Genomic DNA, 18,513 nt, shown 5'->3' with positions numbered 1-18,513 from the left:
GGCCTATGCAATATGTATATGTCGTAGGATGCAACAAGTCAGTTACAGCAGGTCATTTGCTGACTTTTTCAGACTCTTTGCCCTCAATCAGAGGAGGCCGTAGCCTGTAGGAGGCATCACAGCTGACAAGCTCAACTAAACTATGCATTTCTGATTACAGTTAGCCCCCAAGAGGGAGCGCTGGAAACTGCCGCGTCCCATATGGGTGACTTGTTGTGCTATGGGTTTGTGCAGCTGCAAACCATGGGTAATCTGTGGCACAGCAGTACAAGTTCCTGGTAGCAGCTGGAATCGTTGAATTCGAGAGAAGGAAGCCAATTGCACAAGGCTTTGATCATTTTCCAGGGGGCACGGAGACAAGAAGTGAGGACAAGAAACAGCTAAATGAGAAGGAGTGATATTGAGATAGCGAGGCCGCCACATTCGAGCTGTTATGTAGCAAGCAGTGCATTCGGAAAGTATTCAGACCCATTGACTTTTTCCACATTTTGTTACTTTACATTCTTATTCTAAAAGAGATTAAATTATTTTTTACCCTCATCAATCTACACACAATACCCCATAATGACAAAGCAAATGTATTAATAACAAAACTGAGATACCTTATTTACATAAGTAATCAGACCCTTTGCTATGAGACTCGAAATTGAGCTCAGGTTCATCCTGTTTCCATTGATCACCCTTGAGATGTTTCTACAACTTGATTGGAGTCCACCTGTGGTCAATTCAATTGATTGGACATGATTTGGAAAGGCACACACCTGTCTATATAAGGTCCCAGAGTTGACTGTGCATGTCAGAGCAAAAACCAAGCCATGAGGTTGAAGGAATTGTCCGTAGAGCTCTGAGACAGGATTTTGTCGAGGCACAGATTAGGGGAAGGGTATAAAAACAATTCTGCAGCATTGAAGGTCCCCAAGAACACAGTGGCCTCCACCATTCTTAAATGGAAGAAGTTTGGAAGCACCAAGACTTCCTAGACCTGGCCGCCCAGCCAAACTGAGCAATCAGAGAAGGGCCTTGGTCTGGGAGGTGACCAAGAACCCGATGGTCACTCTGAAAGAGCTCCAGAGTTCCTCTGTGGAGATGGGAGAACCTTCCAGAAGTACAACCATCTCTGCAGCACTCCACCAATCAGGCTTTTATGGTAGTGACCAGACGGAAGCCACTCCTCAGTAAAAGGCACATGACAGCCCGCTTGGAGTTTATCAAAAGACACCTAAAGGACTCTCAGACCATGAGAATCAAGATTCTCTGGTCTGATGAAATCATGATTGAACTATTTGGCCTGAATGCCAAGCGTCACTTCTGGAGGAAACCTGGCACCATTCCTACAGTGAAGCTTGGTGGTGGCAGCATCATGCTGTTGGGATGTTTTTCAGTGGCAGGGACTTGGAGACTAGAACATTTCTATAAACCTGTTTTGCTTTGTCATTATGGCGTATGGTGTGTAGATTGATGAGGGGAAAAAACTATTTAATCAATTTTAGAATAAGGCTGTAACGTAACAAAATGTGGAAAAAGTTGTGGGGTCTGAATACTTTGCGAATGCACTGTAAAGTGACAACAATGCCTTCCATGGACGCTTCCCAACTGCTTTGAATGTTCAAAATCATAGTGTAAGAACACTTTTAAAGCTTCAAAGTATAAGATTATCCAACTTTCAAAACAAGTAATTTTTGGCTAGCTACAGCAGTCAACTAGTTAGTTAGCTGTTTAGCTGTCTGGCACATTCACTAATTTGTTTGTAAAAAATTTGCAAGCTAGTTAGCTACCACATTTTCTTCTCAAACTGCCAAATAACAGTCGAAAAACCACTTGAAGGCAAATAAATCAGATTTGACTGTTCAGACACATGGCCAGGAATCAGATTTAAATCTGACTTAAAACCACTTACGAAGGTGGTTTGAAATGTGACTTAACATATCCGATTCCAAGTGCTTTTTGGCTGTTCCGACGGCAGGAAAAACAACAGATTTCAGATATGCAAAAAAAAAAGAATAGGAAGAGTCACATCAAACTGTATGCATGCCCGGGTTGCGGTTAAAGGGTGCAACCAACCAATCGAAAGACACAGTTAATTGGTTGCCCTTTAGCCAGTTTAGAAAATATCAGACCGACACCAGACATGGTTTTGATTTTACCCTACTTTTGAATAGTAACGTTTTCATCATTAAATTCCTAATTGGTCAAGATAAAAACTTTTGTACTGTACACGGTGGTCCAGAGGAGAAGAGATGAGAAATCAGTCATTCAACTAAAGACTGAGAATAAAGTTACAGTTTTTCCTAATCGCGTACAAGCATTTTTTTGGAATAATGTTGTTGATTTTCAAAACAAGAGTTCACAAGATACAGAACTCTGTGGCCTTTTGCAAAACAGTAAATGTATTTTCAAAATGTAGTTACCTTCTTGAAACAAATGCATGAATCAAAACTATTATACCGTCAAAATTGCAAATACATTCATAAATATAACTGCGAGCAACAATGAATGGGGTTCACATGATGACGGATAGGACACAAGATCAGTTGGATAACAAAGCAAGCACCCTATCATGTAGGAACTATCTTCCTTCATTTGTAATCTGTAAAAGCATGACCATGTTTATCAATTCCACACGGATGATGCAAGTGAAGTTCAATCTAGTGCTGTAGGTTGGTTCTTTGAATGCAGCAAGTAATCATTCTTAAAGTCATTACTTAATGTATCGAGTTTGTATACCAATTCTGGGGTCAATTTGACTATTGGTTTATGTTAAGATTTGTGAAATATTTTCAGTATTATTTTCACAATATTTCACATTGTTCGTCTGCATAATTAAAATTGAACATTCATTTGCATGAGACAAAGTTCACTTGATCAATAGTCTAGTATCCTATGGTGCCAATGACATCTATATTGCCACCAACTGGTCTGGTGCAGCCATCTATGGTTGCAGTGACTTTATATTCACACAGCTTCTAAGGAAAATACATACATTTTACATACCAAATTTCATGGCCCCATGTCCATCGGTTCAGCTCTTATAGCCCTGGCGAGATATGGTGTCATCTAGGGGTGTAGTGTTGCCGACTTTGAATGCAGAAACTAATCATTCTTAAATTCATTAGAGGCTAATTAATTGAGTCTATATACCAAATCTGGAGTCAATCTAACTTATGGTTTATGGAAGAAAGTGCATCTATAGGTGAAGGTGCGTCTATAGGTACAGTGCAGTCATATTTGGATGCGGCAACAATTTTTTTTTCCAAAACCATTAAGGACTGATGTAGTGATTCTACATACAAAATCTGAGAATCTGACGCATGGATCAATGAGATGATTGCAGAGGATTTTGAGCATTAGCGTTAATAGTTTCCTTATTTATTAATTTTTTAAAATATCAATGCCAAACTTAACATGGTTCATCGTGGCGATGGCTTTGATGACCCTAAAAAGTTTCATGTTGATAGGCCATTGTGGAGTGGATTCACAAAGGACTTAAATGATTGATCAATAACTCAAGTCATCTCTTAACCAATCCCATATCTTTTCTTAAACTAAGTTTAGAGATGTACCAGAGATGATCCAGAGATGTGTTATTTGGTTTTCCAAAATCTATCCAGGCGGACCTTATGGGTCCTTGAGGCAAATTTGTTCAGCATGAGGAAAGAAACCTACATACAAAGTTTCAAGGTCAACGGATGAGGGTATAAGGGAGACTGGTTATAACAGCACCACACCATTTATAGGCCAATCGGTACCATTCTTTTTGACTAAGTTGTTCATTTACATTTTAGTCATTTAGCAAACACTCTTATCTAGAGTGACTTACAGGAGCAATGAGGGTTAAGTGCCTTGCTCAAAGGCACATCAACAGAGTTTTCACCTAGTCAGCTCAGGGATTCAAACCACTGACATTTTGTTACTGGCCCAACGCTCTTAACCGCTAGTCTACCTGCCACCCTAATGGCCTCAAATTTCTGTGTGCCCAATTAGGAAAAAAGTTACCAATCTATGCCTGAGTTATTTGGCCATGTACATTAAAAAAAGAGAGAATAAGTAGGTTTCACAGCTTCACTGTGAACCCCTAAAAATAACATGAATGCCTGCAAAAAGATTAATGCAGCCATACTACATACAATTCCATACACATCAAAACAAATACTGAAAATATTTGTATTTAATGTTTTGCAAAAAGCGGTCTAAGAGACGCATAGAACTTCTGATAATTGTCTTGCTTTTGTACTGTAATACTGGAGAGGAGTCAAACATACATGTGTGTCTTGAGACAACGGGGATATTCTTGGAGTTAGGTTCTCAGGTCTTGATGAGGAAATGTTGGAGCTATTGATGGGAAGAAAGAGCAACTGTCTAGAGATGTTCTCTGTGGGAGGAGACTGAGAGGTACTAATGATTACAAATAGCAGACGAGCTACTGCCTAACAGGGCTTAGAATAGAGAGCCACACCACCCTCCTCCCAACCACTGGTCCAAGTCTGATATCCTCCTCATGGATATAAGGTCAGTATTTGGTGTTGGGGAAATTAGGATCAGGGGCAACTTCTACCTCAAGTTCCTGACCCTGAAGGTTATTTCTGCTCATGTGGATGACAAATATATTGTTTCTCTTTTAGCGCTAAGCTAATGGCCAGTCTACACAGTATTTTGTTCTGGACAAAGTACAAATTAGCATTGGCATGGTGTGGAGCATGGCAATTATGGATGTGACATACGTAGATGATAAGCATCAACTGTGTGGCCAAAATCAAATGGAGGACGTGCGCCAATGTCAAACGCTCATGTCTCAGACAAGGTTACTGTCATGTGATGGTAGTTCAAAAACAATGTTGTTGCACATTTAACCATTACTACCTTTGCCTAAGTATATAGGAAGATTGGGTAAAAGTACTGTAATTTACCAGGCAGATTGTAAAGATCAACTAGGCACTCGGTTTAAATGGCACTCTTACTCGTCACTCATTTATGGCCATTTGCTATGACTGCAAGCTAATGATGTAGACTTTACATTATGTGACTCTGACAGCAGCTGCATGTCCTTTCCGTTTCATTTAAATTACTATTATTGACACAGCGCCATTGAGAAACTGTTCCCTCTGAGTGAGAGACGAGATGAGTCACCAGGACAGTGATTATAGAGAGGAGGGTGTCGAAGTTGACTCCTGTAGGCTTTCATCCTCTGAATTAGTGTCTGATCTAGACCTGAGATATTGAAAGGTTACATGACGTACAGTATGTAACCACGGTTCTCTGAAGGAACAGGTGAGACAACACTCACTCTATGGGAAATAATGCTGGAAAAACGTACTGTATATAAGGCTACATGGGAATAAATGTCCAGTTTTGCAGACAAATGTCCAGGATTTCAGCCAATGACAAGACTGATTGTACCAGCATGCTGCCTCCAAATGCTCTCTAGTAGTTTGAGAACACTTGTTCCTATTTTCTGCACTATTTTAATAAGTGTCTGAGTGAGGCTGATGCATCTAGGCTACTTTCAGCTCACAATTGTGTCTATCTTTACAATCCCAGCCATAGAGTACATGGAGATTTTCTCCCGCCGACAACTCATTCCATGCAATGTGAATTCTTTCCCCCGCTCGCGTTTCCTGACGATCAGTTCATTTTCAGTCCTTTATAAGATTCCATTAACCGAGCGATATGAATTGGTATGAGTTTCAAGGGAAATTATTTTCTCAGCAGGGAAATATCGGTTCAAACAAGAATTTTTCTGATATCGTCATTGTGATTGAGGTGCGTAATCCATGCCTTTCCTCTGTTCCTGGTGTCATTGGAACAGCTGGGTGCCCCTGTGTGACTCAATAGGATCCCAGATTCCGAGTGCCAGTTTTATTCGATTGAGTAAATTGCTTCTCACTCCTATTCAAACATCCCAGCTTATCTCCTGCAGGGGGGAAAAAAATAGGCTGTTCCAGGCAATTGCTTCAGAAAGGAGGGAAATGGAAAGTGAACAAGATGTGGCATTTACAGATATGGCTCAGTTGTTAGAAAATTGGAAGGAAGATGTCATGTTTGTTTGAAAAGGAGCTGTTGAGAGATCTATGCAATACAATAAACTACGATATAGCTAACTGTGACAAACTAAGTTTGAAGGAGCTGGTTGATGAAGGCTGAAAGACCGTTCTATAAGACCTGGGCTTGGAGACTTAATAAGGCCTACCCAGTTTATAAGATAGGATGACTAAACTGTAGTCCTTTACCACCAAACACTGTCTCTGTTTAATGCGGAAAGATAAATGTCTTATAATCAGCATTGGAAATGTAGGTTTTTGTACATTTTACATAGCAAAGTCAGTGGTTAGTCCCGACCGGGGCCTGAACCCATGCTACTGTCAATCCAACACCTTAGCTGTAATGCCAAGAGGTCCGAATGTCTTGACAACCTCACTGTTAGGTTAATAAGGTCTACTGAATCAAAAACAAGACCACTTGCAGGCCATCTCGAACAGACACTAATTCACTGCCACTAATTGTCTAAATTCAGTCAGTAAACACACCATTGGATGGACTTGAGCCATTATATGTAAGAATACAACCCAATATCATGAATATCCTGTTTCGGGTTAAATTCTTGAGAATAGCATTAGATTTGGTAAATGATAAGATCATGGTACAGTGTGAGATGAGCTACCTTTAGAATTGTAGAGTTGATAGATAGACCATAAGTGGGATTTCAGCAACAGTCGCTTGAGCTTGGCTGCTGTCTGTAATACTCTGATGCCATCTACAGGCATGCAATGCTACTTGTGGCTGGTCATCAATTGTTCTAATGTTATGCAGTCTTCAGAGTTACCTCATTATGCCCTATTGTATTACTGTAAGTCCTATTTCGATTGTGATGACTACAACTTCAAAGAGAAAAGATGACACAGAATTAGAATAATAGAATGGACATTAACCTTGTCAGGGAGTTTGTCAACTATGGTTTACCAGTCCTGTGATAAATTCTTCACATTCATTGTTTTACACATATCTTATCTGCACTGCATGAGTTAGCTTGCTAGCCAGACAGTTTTAGGAGGAATTATTCAAATTATTCCTTAAATGTGTCAAATTAACTGCCAATATTCCAATCAAACAATGCAATCAATCCACAGCCATACATACACTGGCTCAAATCAGTTGATAGGGCTTAGACAAGCTGTAAATGCAACAAGTACTGATATTGTATCATATAATAGCACTCACAGCTTTCCAAGAACATACATGTCTGATTGTGTTGTCTGTTTACATATATTTTAAAGACTATTTATACAGAAAATGTGTATAAAACCCATAAAAAACTGTTTCTGATACAATTTCTGATGATACATCACATGCATTGCTTTTATTTCCTGCATAAGTAAAAGCAGGAAACACACTACCTATGCTATTCATTCCAATTAGACTGGTTTCTGATTTTTCTCCCTGACCAAGATGGCTGCTATTTTCACCCCATTATGGAACTTTCAGGGAGGGTTTAGTGACAGAGATCCTATTAAATTGCACGAGTGGCTATGTTGAGTCCAATCAAAAGATCCATATATTTTCCAGTGCCAACTTAGAGCATTATTTGGAGACTTTTGGTTATTAGCAAGGTAACCAAAAACAATAAGCCTACCTATAACTGATACTAAGTTGTCTAATACTTGCATCAATTAAATCATGATCCTTATTCAGTGACGTGTTTATGAGTTTTGATATAAAAAAGGAGTATGAACGTTAAAGTTTCTCACAAGTTACATGGCATCTTATGATCAGATTGTTTTGTTGACAATTATGTTTTGAATTAAATGCTCCTCTTACCAGTAACCTCTAAAATCTGAACTGCAAAACAGCATTTAAGTTTAACTGGGATCCAATAAATTAAACACTAAAAAAGGTTTGTCAAAAGTAGGGTACCTAGACTGGAAATGATCTGTGGAGGTAATTACACGACCAGATCTAAATTAAGTATGTCTTTTCACAAGCACGGGGCCTACATTTTCTATCTAGCCAGCCATACATTTCAAAATACAAAAAAAGGTATACATTGCTATATTTACATAAAGAGGCATTCAAATTTTTAAAAAGCTGTTTAATTTAGTCATCATTGTTGCTACAAAGTAAAAACCAGACAAAGACACGGAATACAAATAGATAGCGACACCCGTCCCTTTCTGGAAAGACCGTGAATTTCATTTTTGTTGAGGGCGTTGAAGGACCAGTAACAGTTTATGCGAGTCTGTCCGTCCAGTTGGAGAACTTTGGTCCAGGTCGTTGCAGTCAATTCATTAGTGGACATGAACTTCATTGAAGGACAAAGGGGCGAGTGAACGGTCTCAAAGGGTCAGGGGTAAACATTCATTTAAAAAGATGTGGCACAGGATCCTCTAGGTGGCGACAAGAGGGGGAAAATAAAAAGTTGTTAAGCCTCAGATCACATTGTATGGGTAAAAGAGTGAATTGAAGTCGAACTTCGGGTGGTTCTCAAAGACAAAAGAATGTCCTTCGCAAACCCTCTTGTATTCTACTCTGTGTAAAGCGGAGCTGATTTCGCAGAATTCTCGCCTGTAACACGGATACAGTAGATGGCTCCATGCACTACTATCGCCGGCTAGTCTCTGGCTGGTGAGTTGTTAATGTGTGGCAGCTACATCGCTTACTTTGTTATGACTTGGCATGACAATGATTTATTTCCATAAACAAAAAAAGTTGTTGATTTTGTTAACTCATAAATACATTAATGATATTTGCTACTAGCAACTAGGCTAATTTATAGAACGTTGCATTAATGTGCTAACTAAGCTACTGTAGGAGATGTAACAACAAGCTAGGCAGCTAGCTAGCCAGCCTGGTAATGAGCCTGGTTTTCTGACTGGCTACTAGTACCTGGCAGCTCACTGGTGGCGCATCACTTCCCTTGTCTTCCTCACTCCTGTGTCTCCATGCTTTCATCCTCTACATCCCCTCCTTCCTCTAGCGCCTCATCCTCCTCTTCCTTCCTCTCTGGCGGCTTCTCGTAGGCCTTCTCAGAGGGTGTGACGATCACACCGTCCCATGTGGACATTTCCGAAGCCAGGTCTGGGAGGGTGAGGTAGATTTGTTTAATGTTTACTTTGAGAAAAAAGGGTGTGAGTGAGAGAGAGAGATATGAGGTACTCACAGCTGGCATCACCCTCCAGGCCCAGAATCTTCCTGTACCCTCCATGAGAGAGGACCCTGACCAATGTCTGAGCAGTGAAACAAACCATGTCCTACAAAAAACAGACACACACTTTCAATTGATATACCTATGTGAATCACCTAACAGTAATTCTAACCAAACACATATGATCATGGAAACTAAGAATTAGTGCTGGGCTGGAGCAAACCCTGTCACCAGGACCAAGGTTCCCCACCCCTGTACCATGAAGGCAGCTAAAGCGAAGATGTTACCTGCTGCTCGAGGGTCATGACGGTGTGCACCCGGAAGTTTCCACTCTCACAGGGGTCAGTGATGCCCACTGAGCCTGGCAGGAAAAGTCCGGCGGCCAACATCTGTAGGCAGCGTCTGAAGAGCAACATCAACAAAAAAAACGAAGGCACCGCCAGTAAAGTATCACCAAGTCATGTTTTGGAAATGAGACGGTCAACAGACACCCACAGTTGAAAAACAACTGACTGGGGGAATGAGAAGACTCACCTGTAAGCCACATTGAGTGACAGGGGCTGCCTGGAGGGGTTGTTCATGACGGCAGAATGACCCTGAGCAGAAACACTTCATTCCTTATTCATTCCTCCTTTAGTTATGCAGTGATACGATACAAGCTTTCAGTTAGGGACAATACAATAGCAAAGACAGAGAATCACACAAAACATAACATATTAGCCAGGTGACTTACTCTGTGTGTGGTAATTCACAACAAATCGCTAAATCCTCCATTATCGTGCCTCACCAGTATTACATGCTAATGGTTTACCAGTAGTTGTGTTAATGGTAGGTGTAGTGTCCCCACCCAACTGAACATTAGCATAACTGTGATGAATGCAGTGGGCTAACTACGATCACGTGTTAAGTGTTGAGTCGTGAGAATGGGGGGGATGTAGTGGCAGAACCTGTACATTCAGTAGAACTATGGTCAGTGCAATGGACTCACCAGTAGATCCAGGATCCAGGGGGTGAGAGGTTCAAACCCGGGGAAACGCACCCTCAGATCCTTCAGCAGGCGAATCAGCACTTTCACCCTAAATAACAACAATACCCAGGAGTTGAACACTTTAAAAGAAGTTAAGTTAGTCAGCGCTTTGCTGTATTGCCATTTACAATATACACAGGATAATAAAGGGAGACGGTCTTTATCAAGACAAAAGGTCATTATGGCTGAAACATTTAGGATAAAAGGTCTCCCTTTATTCCTCCTTCACTTGTGAGAAATATTGAGGATGTGAAAAGTGAAAGGTTCAAGACAAAAAGGAGACTGAGGACCTATTACATCATTTGAGACACATACTGAGGAGATATCGGTTTGGGAGGGTAAACGGGTTGAGAGGTAAAAGACCAAAAGGTTTTTAAAGGTGTCTTACGTAGATTGGGAGGCGTTCTCCTCAAACCAGCGGGCATGGCGGATGGCGGCCAGAGCACTCTGCAGCACCTTGATGTCCACTGGGGAGAAAAATACCACATCACCGACACCATTATGACCACATTGTCTAGCTGAAAACAGATAATACATCTACATTAAAAGCCTCCAGCCTACAATGAATGCTTATGGCATGCACGACAGAGAGCTTTGTGCCAATCACAGTGCATCTACCTGAGTGTTTTGACTTCTTTTTATGTAGATCTATGAGTGTAGTTATGAGGGCAGCTCATGTTTACATTATATCACGTTGTACTGCGTGTGTGTGTGTGTGTGTGTGTGTGTGTGTGTGTGTGTGTGTGCGTCTGAATGTACATACAGTGCAGTTCGGGGTCCAGCTTGCGCAGGTTGGGGGGAACGGTGGTGATGAGGATTTTCACTGTTGCATCGGCAGAGCTGATCTCAAAACCTGTCTCATTCGTCAGCATGGAGAGAACTAGGACAAAGAGGGAGTCGGTTGGCAACATGACATCATAACCACTGAAGATCAAGAATACCCTGTATCCTATTACCCAGCATGCCAACATTATCCTTGTATTTACACTTTTGAATGAATTTGTCGCTAAAACAACATGGCACGACCTATCGACAAAGCTAAATAGGAGCAGAATTGATGCTATTGAAAGCTACATCTAACTTCAGTGACTGATGTTGCAATGTGGCTACACGAAAACAAACGCAACTGTGTAATATCGGTCACCTTCAGCAGGGTCTTGTGTGCGAAGGGTCTCCACCACTTTGTTGCCGAGAGCCGCGACAGCCTCCACTGCAAGAGAGACAACTTTCATTATGGGGGTTCAGTACAACCAATGGAGACAATTTCAAAATGGCTGCTATGGGAAATACAGTCCAGGATGCTTGTTTGAATCCCCAAGCCGACAAGGTAAAAAAAAAAAAAAAAAACTGTCCATGTCCTCTTGAGCAAGGCACTTAACCCTAATTGCTCCTGAAAGTTTCTCTGGATAAAAGCTTCTGCTAAATGACTAAAATGTAAATGTATTATAACCCAGCAATATTGCAAAATGCTGTGCGGCAATCAACATCGTTGACATTTGAAGACCAATCAAATAATGTATCAAATGGGCTTTGCTTTTGTATGCACACACACAGAACTCACGTGTGGGCAAGATCTTGAGGATGACCACCAGGTCAGCGACATTGTGTCCCGTTGTCATGGTGCCTTTCTTGTATGAGCCCACCTGACGTACCTCTTCAATTTGCTGGAATGAGTGGAGAAAGAAATTCCCATTGTTATTGCACATGGCTAAATATGTTATCCAAGATACAGATACATTTCGGCCCGTTATTCTCCACTAAGGTCTGGAACTCACCACTTCAAAGTTGCCGGGGGCGACAATGAGGTTGTCGATGACGTTGTTGATCTTGGTGACCAGGGACAAGATAGAGGACTGAAAGGGGGAGCAGAGAGTTTGCATGTAAATGGAAATAATTATATGGTGGCATAGCATAGGAGTGTGTGGTTTAACACATAACCTAAAAGAATATGCTGGTGTGTGCATACAATAGCTTGAGTTAAATGATCCAGCAAGTGTGGTTTGAGTGAGGATGACCGAGTGAGAGTGTAGTGTGTTGAAGGTTTGAGAGAGAGAGAGGTTTGTGTGCATGTTCTCCACCTGCTCTGCGGGTGTGGGGCTGAGGTCCTGGTTCCTCTTCAGTAGACACTCGCTGAAGGCAGTCTCATCTGCTGCTGCCTTCACTCTGGGGAAGGCCATCTCACACTGGGGGAACCAAAGAGCCAGCTTACCACTGTCCACTCGACATCCCGATCTGCGCTACTGTATTACTTTGACAAGATCCCTGTCGTTTTGACTAGCGCATTAGACCATTCTGTATGAGTAGGTGAGCTGATCTCCATCGATTACAATCTGTATGAGTAGGTGAGCTGATCTCCATCGATTACAATCTGTATGAGTAGGTGAGCTGATCTCCATCGATTACAATCTGTATGAGTAGGTGAGCTGATCTCCATCGATTACAATCTGTATGAGTAGGTGAGCTGATCTCCATCGATTACAATCTGTATGAGTAGGTGAGCTGATCTCCATCGATTACATTCTGCCTGTACTGTCTGACTCAAGAAAATGAGACAATAAGAAATTGTTGATTTCAATGAAAGTGAGCTACAGTGGGGCAAAAAAGTATTTAGTCAGCCACCAACTGTGCAAGTTCTCCCACTTAAAAAGATGAGAGAGGCCTGTAATTTTCATCATAGGTACACTTCAACTATGACAGACAAAATGAAAAGGAAAAAAAATCCAGAAAATCACATTGTAGGATTTTTAATGAATTTATTTGCAAATTATGGTGGAAAATAAGTATTTGGTCACCTACAAACAAGCAAGATTTCTGGCTCTCACAGACCTGTAACAACTTCTTTAAGAGGCTCCTCTGTCCTCCACTCGTTACCTGTATTAATGGCACCTGTTTGAACTTGTTATCAGTATAAAAGACACCTGTCCACAACCTCAAACAGTCACACTCCAAACTCCACTATGGCAAGGACCAAAGAGCTGTCAAAGGACACCAGAAACAAAATTGTAGACCTGCACCAGGCTGGGAAGACTGAATCTGCAATAGGTAAGCAGCTTGGTTTGAAGAAATCAACTGTGGGAGCAATTATTAGGAAATGGAAGATATACAAGACCACTGATAATCTCCCTCGATCTGGGGCTCCACGCAAGATCTCACCCCGTGGGGTCAAAATGATCACAAGAACGGTGAGCAAAAATCCCAGAACCACACAGGGGGACCTAGTGAATGACCTGCAGAGAGCTGGGAACAAAGTAACAAAGCCTACCATCAGTAACACACTACACCGCCAGGGACTCAAATCCTGCAGTGCCAGATGTGTCTCCCTGCTTAAGCCAGTACATGTCCAGGCCCGTCTGAAGTTTGCTAGAGAGCATTTGGATGATCCAGAAGAAGATTGGGAGAATGTCATATGGTCAGATGAAACCAAAATAGAACTTTTTGGTAAAAACTCAACTCGTCGTGTTTGGAGGACAAAGAATGCTGAGTTGCATCCAAAGAACACCATACCTACTGTGAAGCATGGGGGTGGAAACATCATGCAAAAAAACAGCCCCAAAGCAAAGGGACCAGGACGACTGATCCGTGTAAAGGAAAGAATGAATGGGGCCATGTATCGTGAGATTTTGAGTGAAAACCTCCTTCCATCAGCAAGGGCATTGAAGATGAAACGTGGCTGGGTCTTTCAGCATGACAATGATCCCAAACACACCGCCCGGGCAACGAAGGAGTGGCTTCGTAAGAAGCATTTCAAGGTCCTGGAGTGGCCTAGCCAGTCTCCAGATCTCAACCCCATAGAAAATCTTTGGAGGGAGTTGAAAGTCCGTGTTGCCCAGCAACAGCCCCAAAACATCACTGCTCTAGAGGAGATCTGCATGGAGGAATGGGCCAAAATACCAGCAACAGTGTGTGAAAACCTTGGGAAGACTTACAGAAAACGTTTGACCTCTGTCATTGCCAACAAAGGGTATATAACAAAGTATTGAGATAAACTTTTGTTATTGACCAAATACTTATTTTCCACCATAATTTGCAAATAAATTCATAAAAAATCCTACAATGCGATTTTCTGGACTTTTTTTCTCATTTTGTCTGTCATAGTTGAAGTGTACCTATGATAAATTACAGGCCTCTCTCATCTTTTTAAGTGGGAGAACTTGCACAATTGGTGGCTGACTAAATACTTTTTTGCCCCACTGTACATGCTGCACCACTGATATGCTCTCTTCAAAATAATCATTGGTGCAAGAGCTCATGTGCAGTGGGGAGAACAAGTATTTGATACACTGCCGATTTTGCAGGTTTTCCTACTTACAAAGCATGTAGAGGTCTGTAATTTTTATCATAGGTACACTTCAACTGTGAGAGACGGAATCTAAAACAAAAATCCAGAAAATCACATTGTATGATTTTTAAATAATTAATTTGCATTTTATTGCATGACATAAGTATTTGATACATCAGAAAAGCAGAACTTAATATTTGGTACAGAAACCTTTGTTTGCAATTACAGAGATCATGCGTTTCCTGTAGTTCTTGACCAGGTTTGCACACACTGCAGCAGGGATTTTGGCCCACTCCTCCATACAGACCTTCTCCAGATCCTTCAGGTTTCGGGGCTGTCGCTTGGCAATACGGACTTTCAGCTCCCTCCAAAGATGTTCTATTGGGTTCAGGTCTGGAGACTGGCTAGGCCACTCCAGGACCTTGAGATGCTTCTTACGGAGCCACTCCTTAGTTGCCCTGGCTGTGTGTTTCGGGTCGTTGTCATGCTGGAAGACCCAGCTACGACCCATCTTCAATGCTCTTACTGAGGGAAGGAGGTTGTTGGCCAAGATCTCGCGATACATGGCCCCATCCATCCTCCCCTCAATACGGTGCAGTCGTCCTGTCCCCTTTGCAGAAAAGCATCCCCAAAGAAGGATGTTTCCGCCTCCATGCTTCACGGTTGGGATGGTGTTCTTGGGGTTGTACTCATCCTTCTTCTTCCTCCAAACACGGCGAGTGGAGTTTAGACCAAAAAGCTCTATTTTTGTCTCATCAGCCCACATGACCTTCTCCCATTCCTCCTCTGGATCATCCAGATGGTCATTGGCAAACTTCAGACGGGCCTGGACATGCGCTGGCTTGAGCAGGGGGACCTTGCGTGCGCTGCAGGATTTTAATCCATGATGGCGTAGTGTGTTACTAATGGTTTTCTTTGAGACTGTGGTCCCAGCTCTCTTCAGGTCATTGACCAGGTCCTGCCGTGTAGTTCTGGGCTGATCCCTCACCTTCCTCATGATCATTGATGCCCCACGAGGTGAGATCTTGCATGGAGCCCCAGACCGAGGGTGATTGACCGTCATCTTGAACTTCTTCCATTTTCTAATAATTGCGCCAACAGTTGTTGCCTTCTCACCAGGCTGCTTGCCTATTGTCCTGTAGCCCATCCCAGCCTTGTGCAGGTCTACAATTTTATCCCTGATGTCCTTACACAGCTCTCTGGTCTTGGCCATTGTGGAGAGGTTGGAGTCTGTTTGATTGAGTGTGTGGACAGGTGTCTTTTATACAGGTAACGAGTTCAAACAGGTGCAGTTAATACAGGTAATGAGTGGAGAACAGGAGGGCTTCTTAAAGAAAAACTAACAGGTCTGTGAGAGCCGGAATTCTTACTGGTTGGTAGGTGATCAAATACTTATGTCATGCAATAAGATGCAAATGAATTACTTAAAAATCATACAATGTTATTTTCTGGATTTTTGTTTTAGATTCCGTTTCTCACAGTTGAAGTGTACCTATGATAAAAATTACAGACCTTTACATGCTTTGTAAGTAGGAAAACCTGCAAAATCGGCAGTGTATCAAATACTTGTTCTCCCCACTGTATACGGGAAGGATGCTTGACAAAGTGGCAAATACTCACCACATAGAAGTCAAAGGGAATGTGGGGGACAAATGGCCGATACCTGAAACAAGGGACCAATAAACATTGATGCATCTTATATTGCACCAGACATTCAGATACAGATACAGAGGTGGTGAGGGCTCTGGGAGTGTGGTGCCTGGAAAACAACCTCTCACTCAACGTCAACAAAACAAAGGAGATGATCGTGGACTTCAGGAAACAGGAGAGGGTGCACCCCCCTATCTACATCGACGGGACCGCAGTGGAGAAGGTGGAAAGCTTCCAGTTCCTTGGCGTACACATTACTGACAAACTGAAATGGCCCATCCACACAGACAGCGTGGTGAAGAAGGCACAACAGAGCCTCTTCAACCTCAGGATGCCAAAGAAATTTGTCTTGTCACCTAAAACCCTCAAACTTTTACAGATGCACAATTGAAAGCATCCTGTCGGGCTATATCACCGCCTGGTACAGCAACTGCACCGCCCGCAACCGCAAGGCTCTCCAGAGGGTGGTACGGTCTGCCCAACGCATTACCGGGGGCAAACTACCCGCCCTCCAGGATACCTACAGCACCCGATGTCACAGGAAGGCCAAAAGGATCATCAAGGACATCGACCACCTGAGCCACTGCCTGTTCACCCCGCTATCATCCAGAAGGTGAGGTCAGTACAGGGGCATCAAAGTTGGGGCCGAGAGACTGAAAAACAGCTTCTATCTCAAGGCCATCAGACTGTTAAACAGCCATCACTAGCACAGTAGAGGGTGCTGGCTATAGGATTAGACTAGAAATCACTAGCCACTTTAAGGAATGGAACACTAGTCACTTAAATAAAGTTCACATATCTTGCATTACTCATCTCATATGTATATACTGTATTCTATACTATTCTATGACATTTTAGTCACTTATTATTAATTCCTACTTAGATGTGTGTATATGTTGTGTAATTTGTTGGATATTACTGCACTGTTGGCGGTATGCGACCAATAACATTTGATTTGACATTCTTCTATGAATTTTAGTTGGAAAAGTTACCTCATGAATCCCAAATATCATAGGCCTAAATCATAAGTTGGACTGGTTAACTTTACAGTTGTGGGCATAGTAAATCAACCATTATGGCATCACACAAAACTAAAAGCAAGCACGCTCAATTTGAAGTGGTATACCACTTCAAAGTAATGCCAAGGCTCATCTGGCTTGAAGAATGAAAGGCAATATTATTATTCTAGCAACTGGCTAACTAACTACTCACCCTTGCACCAGTCCACCACGTGAGCCGAACCGGCCGCCCCGGCCCCTGCCCCTATCGCCTCTGAAATTGATTACATTATCAATACATTAGTTAGTTGTGTGATAGCAATTACCGCATTAACTAATTTGCTGAAGAAGCAGCAGCAGCTAACTAGCTAGCTGCTTCCATAGCATGGCTAACCTTGCTAGCTACTGACTGTTCATTCATTCATTTTACTAAGACATAACAATGCATATCTAGTTTGCTACCTAATCATAAATTAACAAGATAGTTGGTGGATAGCTTTGTAGATGGGTAGCTAACTAGTTAGTTATCAGTAAAGCTATGCTACAGGCCACCTGGCTAACAAAGACGGCTAGTTGTGAAGAAAAAAAGGCTAGCTGGGCTAACGTTAGCACGCTACACGTTGCTAGCTAATACAACCTCCTCTAAACCACCCCTTTAAATTCTACCTGTCTACACATCTTTTACAGTTGGATACTGTATAAATATAATCCAACATTGCGGTTTTATCAGATGTATGAAATTACCTCATCGCGTAAGACGTTTTGATGTTTTAATGTAGATGTTCACAGAGAAATCACCAGCATCCAACGCCGGTCAGGCAGACTACTAATGCAGTCAGGGTTGCCAGGTCTACATAAAATTTTCTAGCCCAATTACACGTACATAAGGCCTGAAAACTAGCTACCACAAAAAAAGTGGTGTATGTATCCAATAAACCCCTTTCCCCATAACGTTATCGAACGAATTAAGATGGAATATCGACGTAACTTGTTTTGATACAGGCTAAGAAGCTAAATTCGGGTTTCCATCAAAAACATACAAATTCTTGCGAGTTTAAGAATATGTCACAAGAGAAAATACAATTTGCCTTTCTTAAACCCCCCTGATAATTTTCCAGCAATGGATGTCGATTTAACTTGTTTTGACTGCTATAATTATGCAATAACTCAAAGGAGGTGTGGTATATAGCCAATATCAACAGTGAAGAGGCGGGATGCTGGACTTCTAGGCAGAGTTCCCCTATCCAGTGTCTGTGTTCTTTTGACCATCTTTCCTTTTTATTGGCCAGTCTGAGATATGGCTTTTTCTTTGCAACCCTGCCTAGAAGGCCAGCACCCTGGAGTTGCCTCATCACTGTTGACGTTTAGACTGGTGTTTTGCGGGTACTATTTAATGAAGCTGCCAGTTGAGGACTTGTGAGGCGTC

The 18,513-nt window shown here is 42.0% G+C and overlaps 1 protein-coding gene across 2 annotated transcripts; it reads right to left on the bottom strand.

The window, feature by feature from the left end:
- Nucleotides 1-8,059: 8,059 nt before the first annotated feature.
- On the bottom strand, nucleotides 8,060-18,241 carry LOC120022597 (interleukin enhancer-binding factor 2 homolog). 2 transcript variants are annotated; one of them, XM_038966569.1, is made up of 15 exons: nucleotides 17,832-18,241; nucleotides 17,302-17,361; nucleotides 16,060-16,102; nucleotides 12,239-12,343; nucleotides 11,936-12,013; nucleotides 11,722-11,824; nucleotides 11,305-11,370; nucleotides 10,924-11,040; nucleotides 10,549-10,627; nucleotides 10,122-10,209; nucleotides 9,668-9,729; nucleotides 9,421-9,535; nucleotides 9,149-9,239; nucleotides 8,875-9,066; nucleotides 8,060-8,375 (listed from the first exon to the last, which is right to left on the bottom strand). In XM_038966569.1, the coding sequence occupies exons 1-14, from the start codon at nucleotides 17,834-17,836 to the stop codon at nucleotides 8,915-8,917; spliced, it is 1,164 nt and encodes a 387-aa protein (XP_038822497.1). In that variant the 5' UTR covers nucleotides 17,837-18,241; the 3' UTR covers nucleotides 8,060-8,375; nucleotides 8,875-8,914. The 2 variants fall into 2 exon arrangements, with proteins under 2 accessions (XP_038822497.1, XP_038822496.1); XM_038966568.1 differs by having other exon boundaries at nucleotides 8,060-9,066.
- Nucleotides 18,242-18,513: the final 272 nt, after the last annotated feature.

The sequence above is a fragment of the Salvelinus namaycush genome, chromosome 27, assembly GCF_016432855.1.
Source record: "Salvelinus namaycush isolate Seneca chromosome 27, SaNama_1.0, whole genome shotgun sequence".
In the NCBI taxonomy this organism is placed as follows: Eukaryota; Metazoa; Chordata; class Actinopteri; order Salmoniformes; family Salmonidae; genus Salvelinus; species Salvelinus namaycush.
Note: the sequence above shows the minus strand (reverse complement) of the source record. Positions and strands in the feature narration are given on the sequence as shown.

Excerpts from the sequence above, each read along its gene's own strand:
- LOC120022597 (XM_038966568.1), bottom strand. Across the intron at positions 16,103-17,301 it reads CGTGGTGGACTGGTGCAAGG|GTATCGGCCATTTGTCCCCC; the intron begins GTGAGTAGTTAG and ends CCCTTGTTTCAG. Across the intron at positions 9,730-10,121 it reads CCTGGATCCTGGATCTACTG|GGTCATTCTGCCGTCATGAA; the intron begins GTGAGTCCATTG and ends GTTTCTGCTCAG.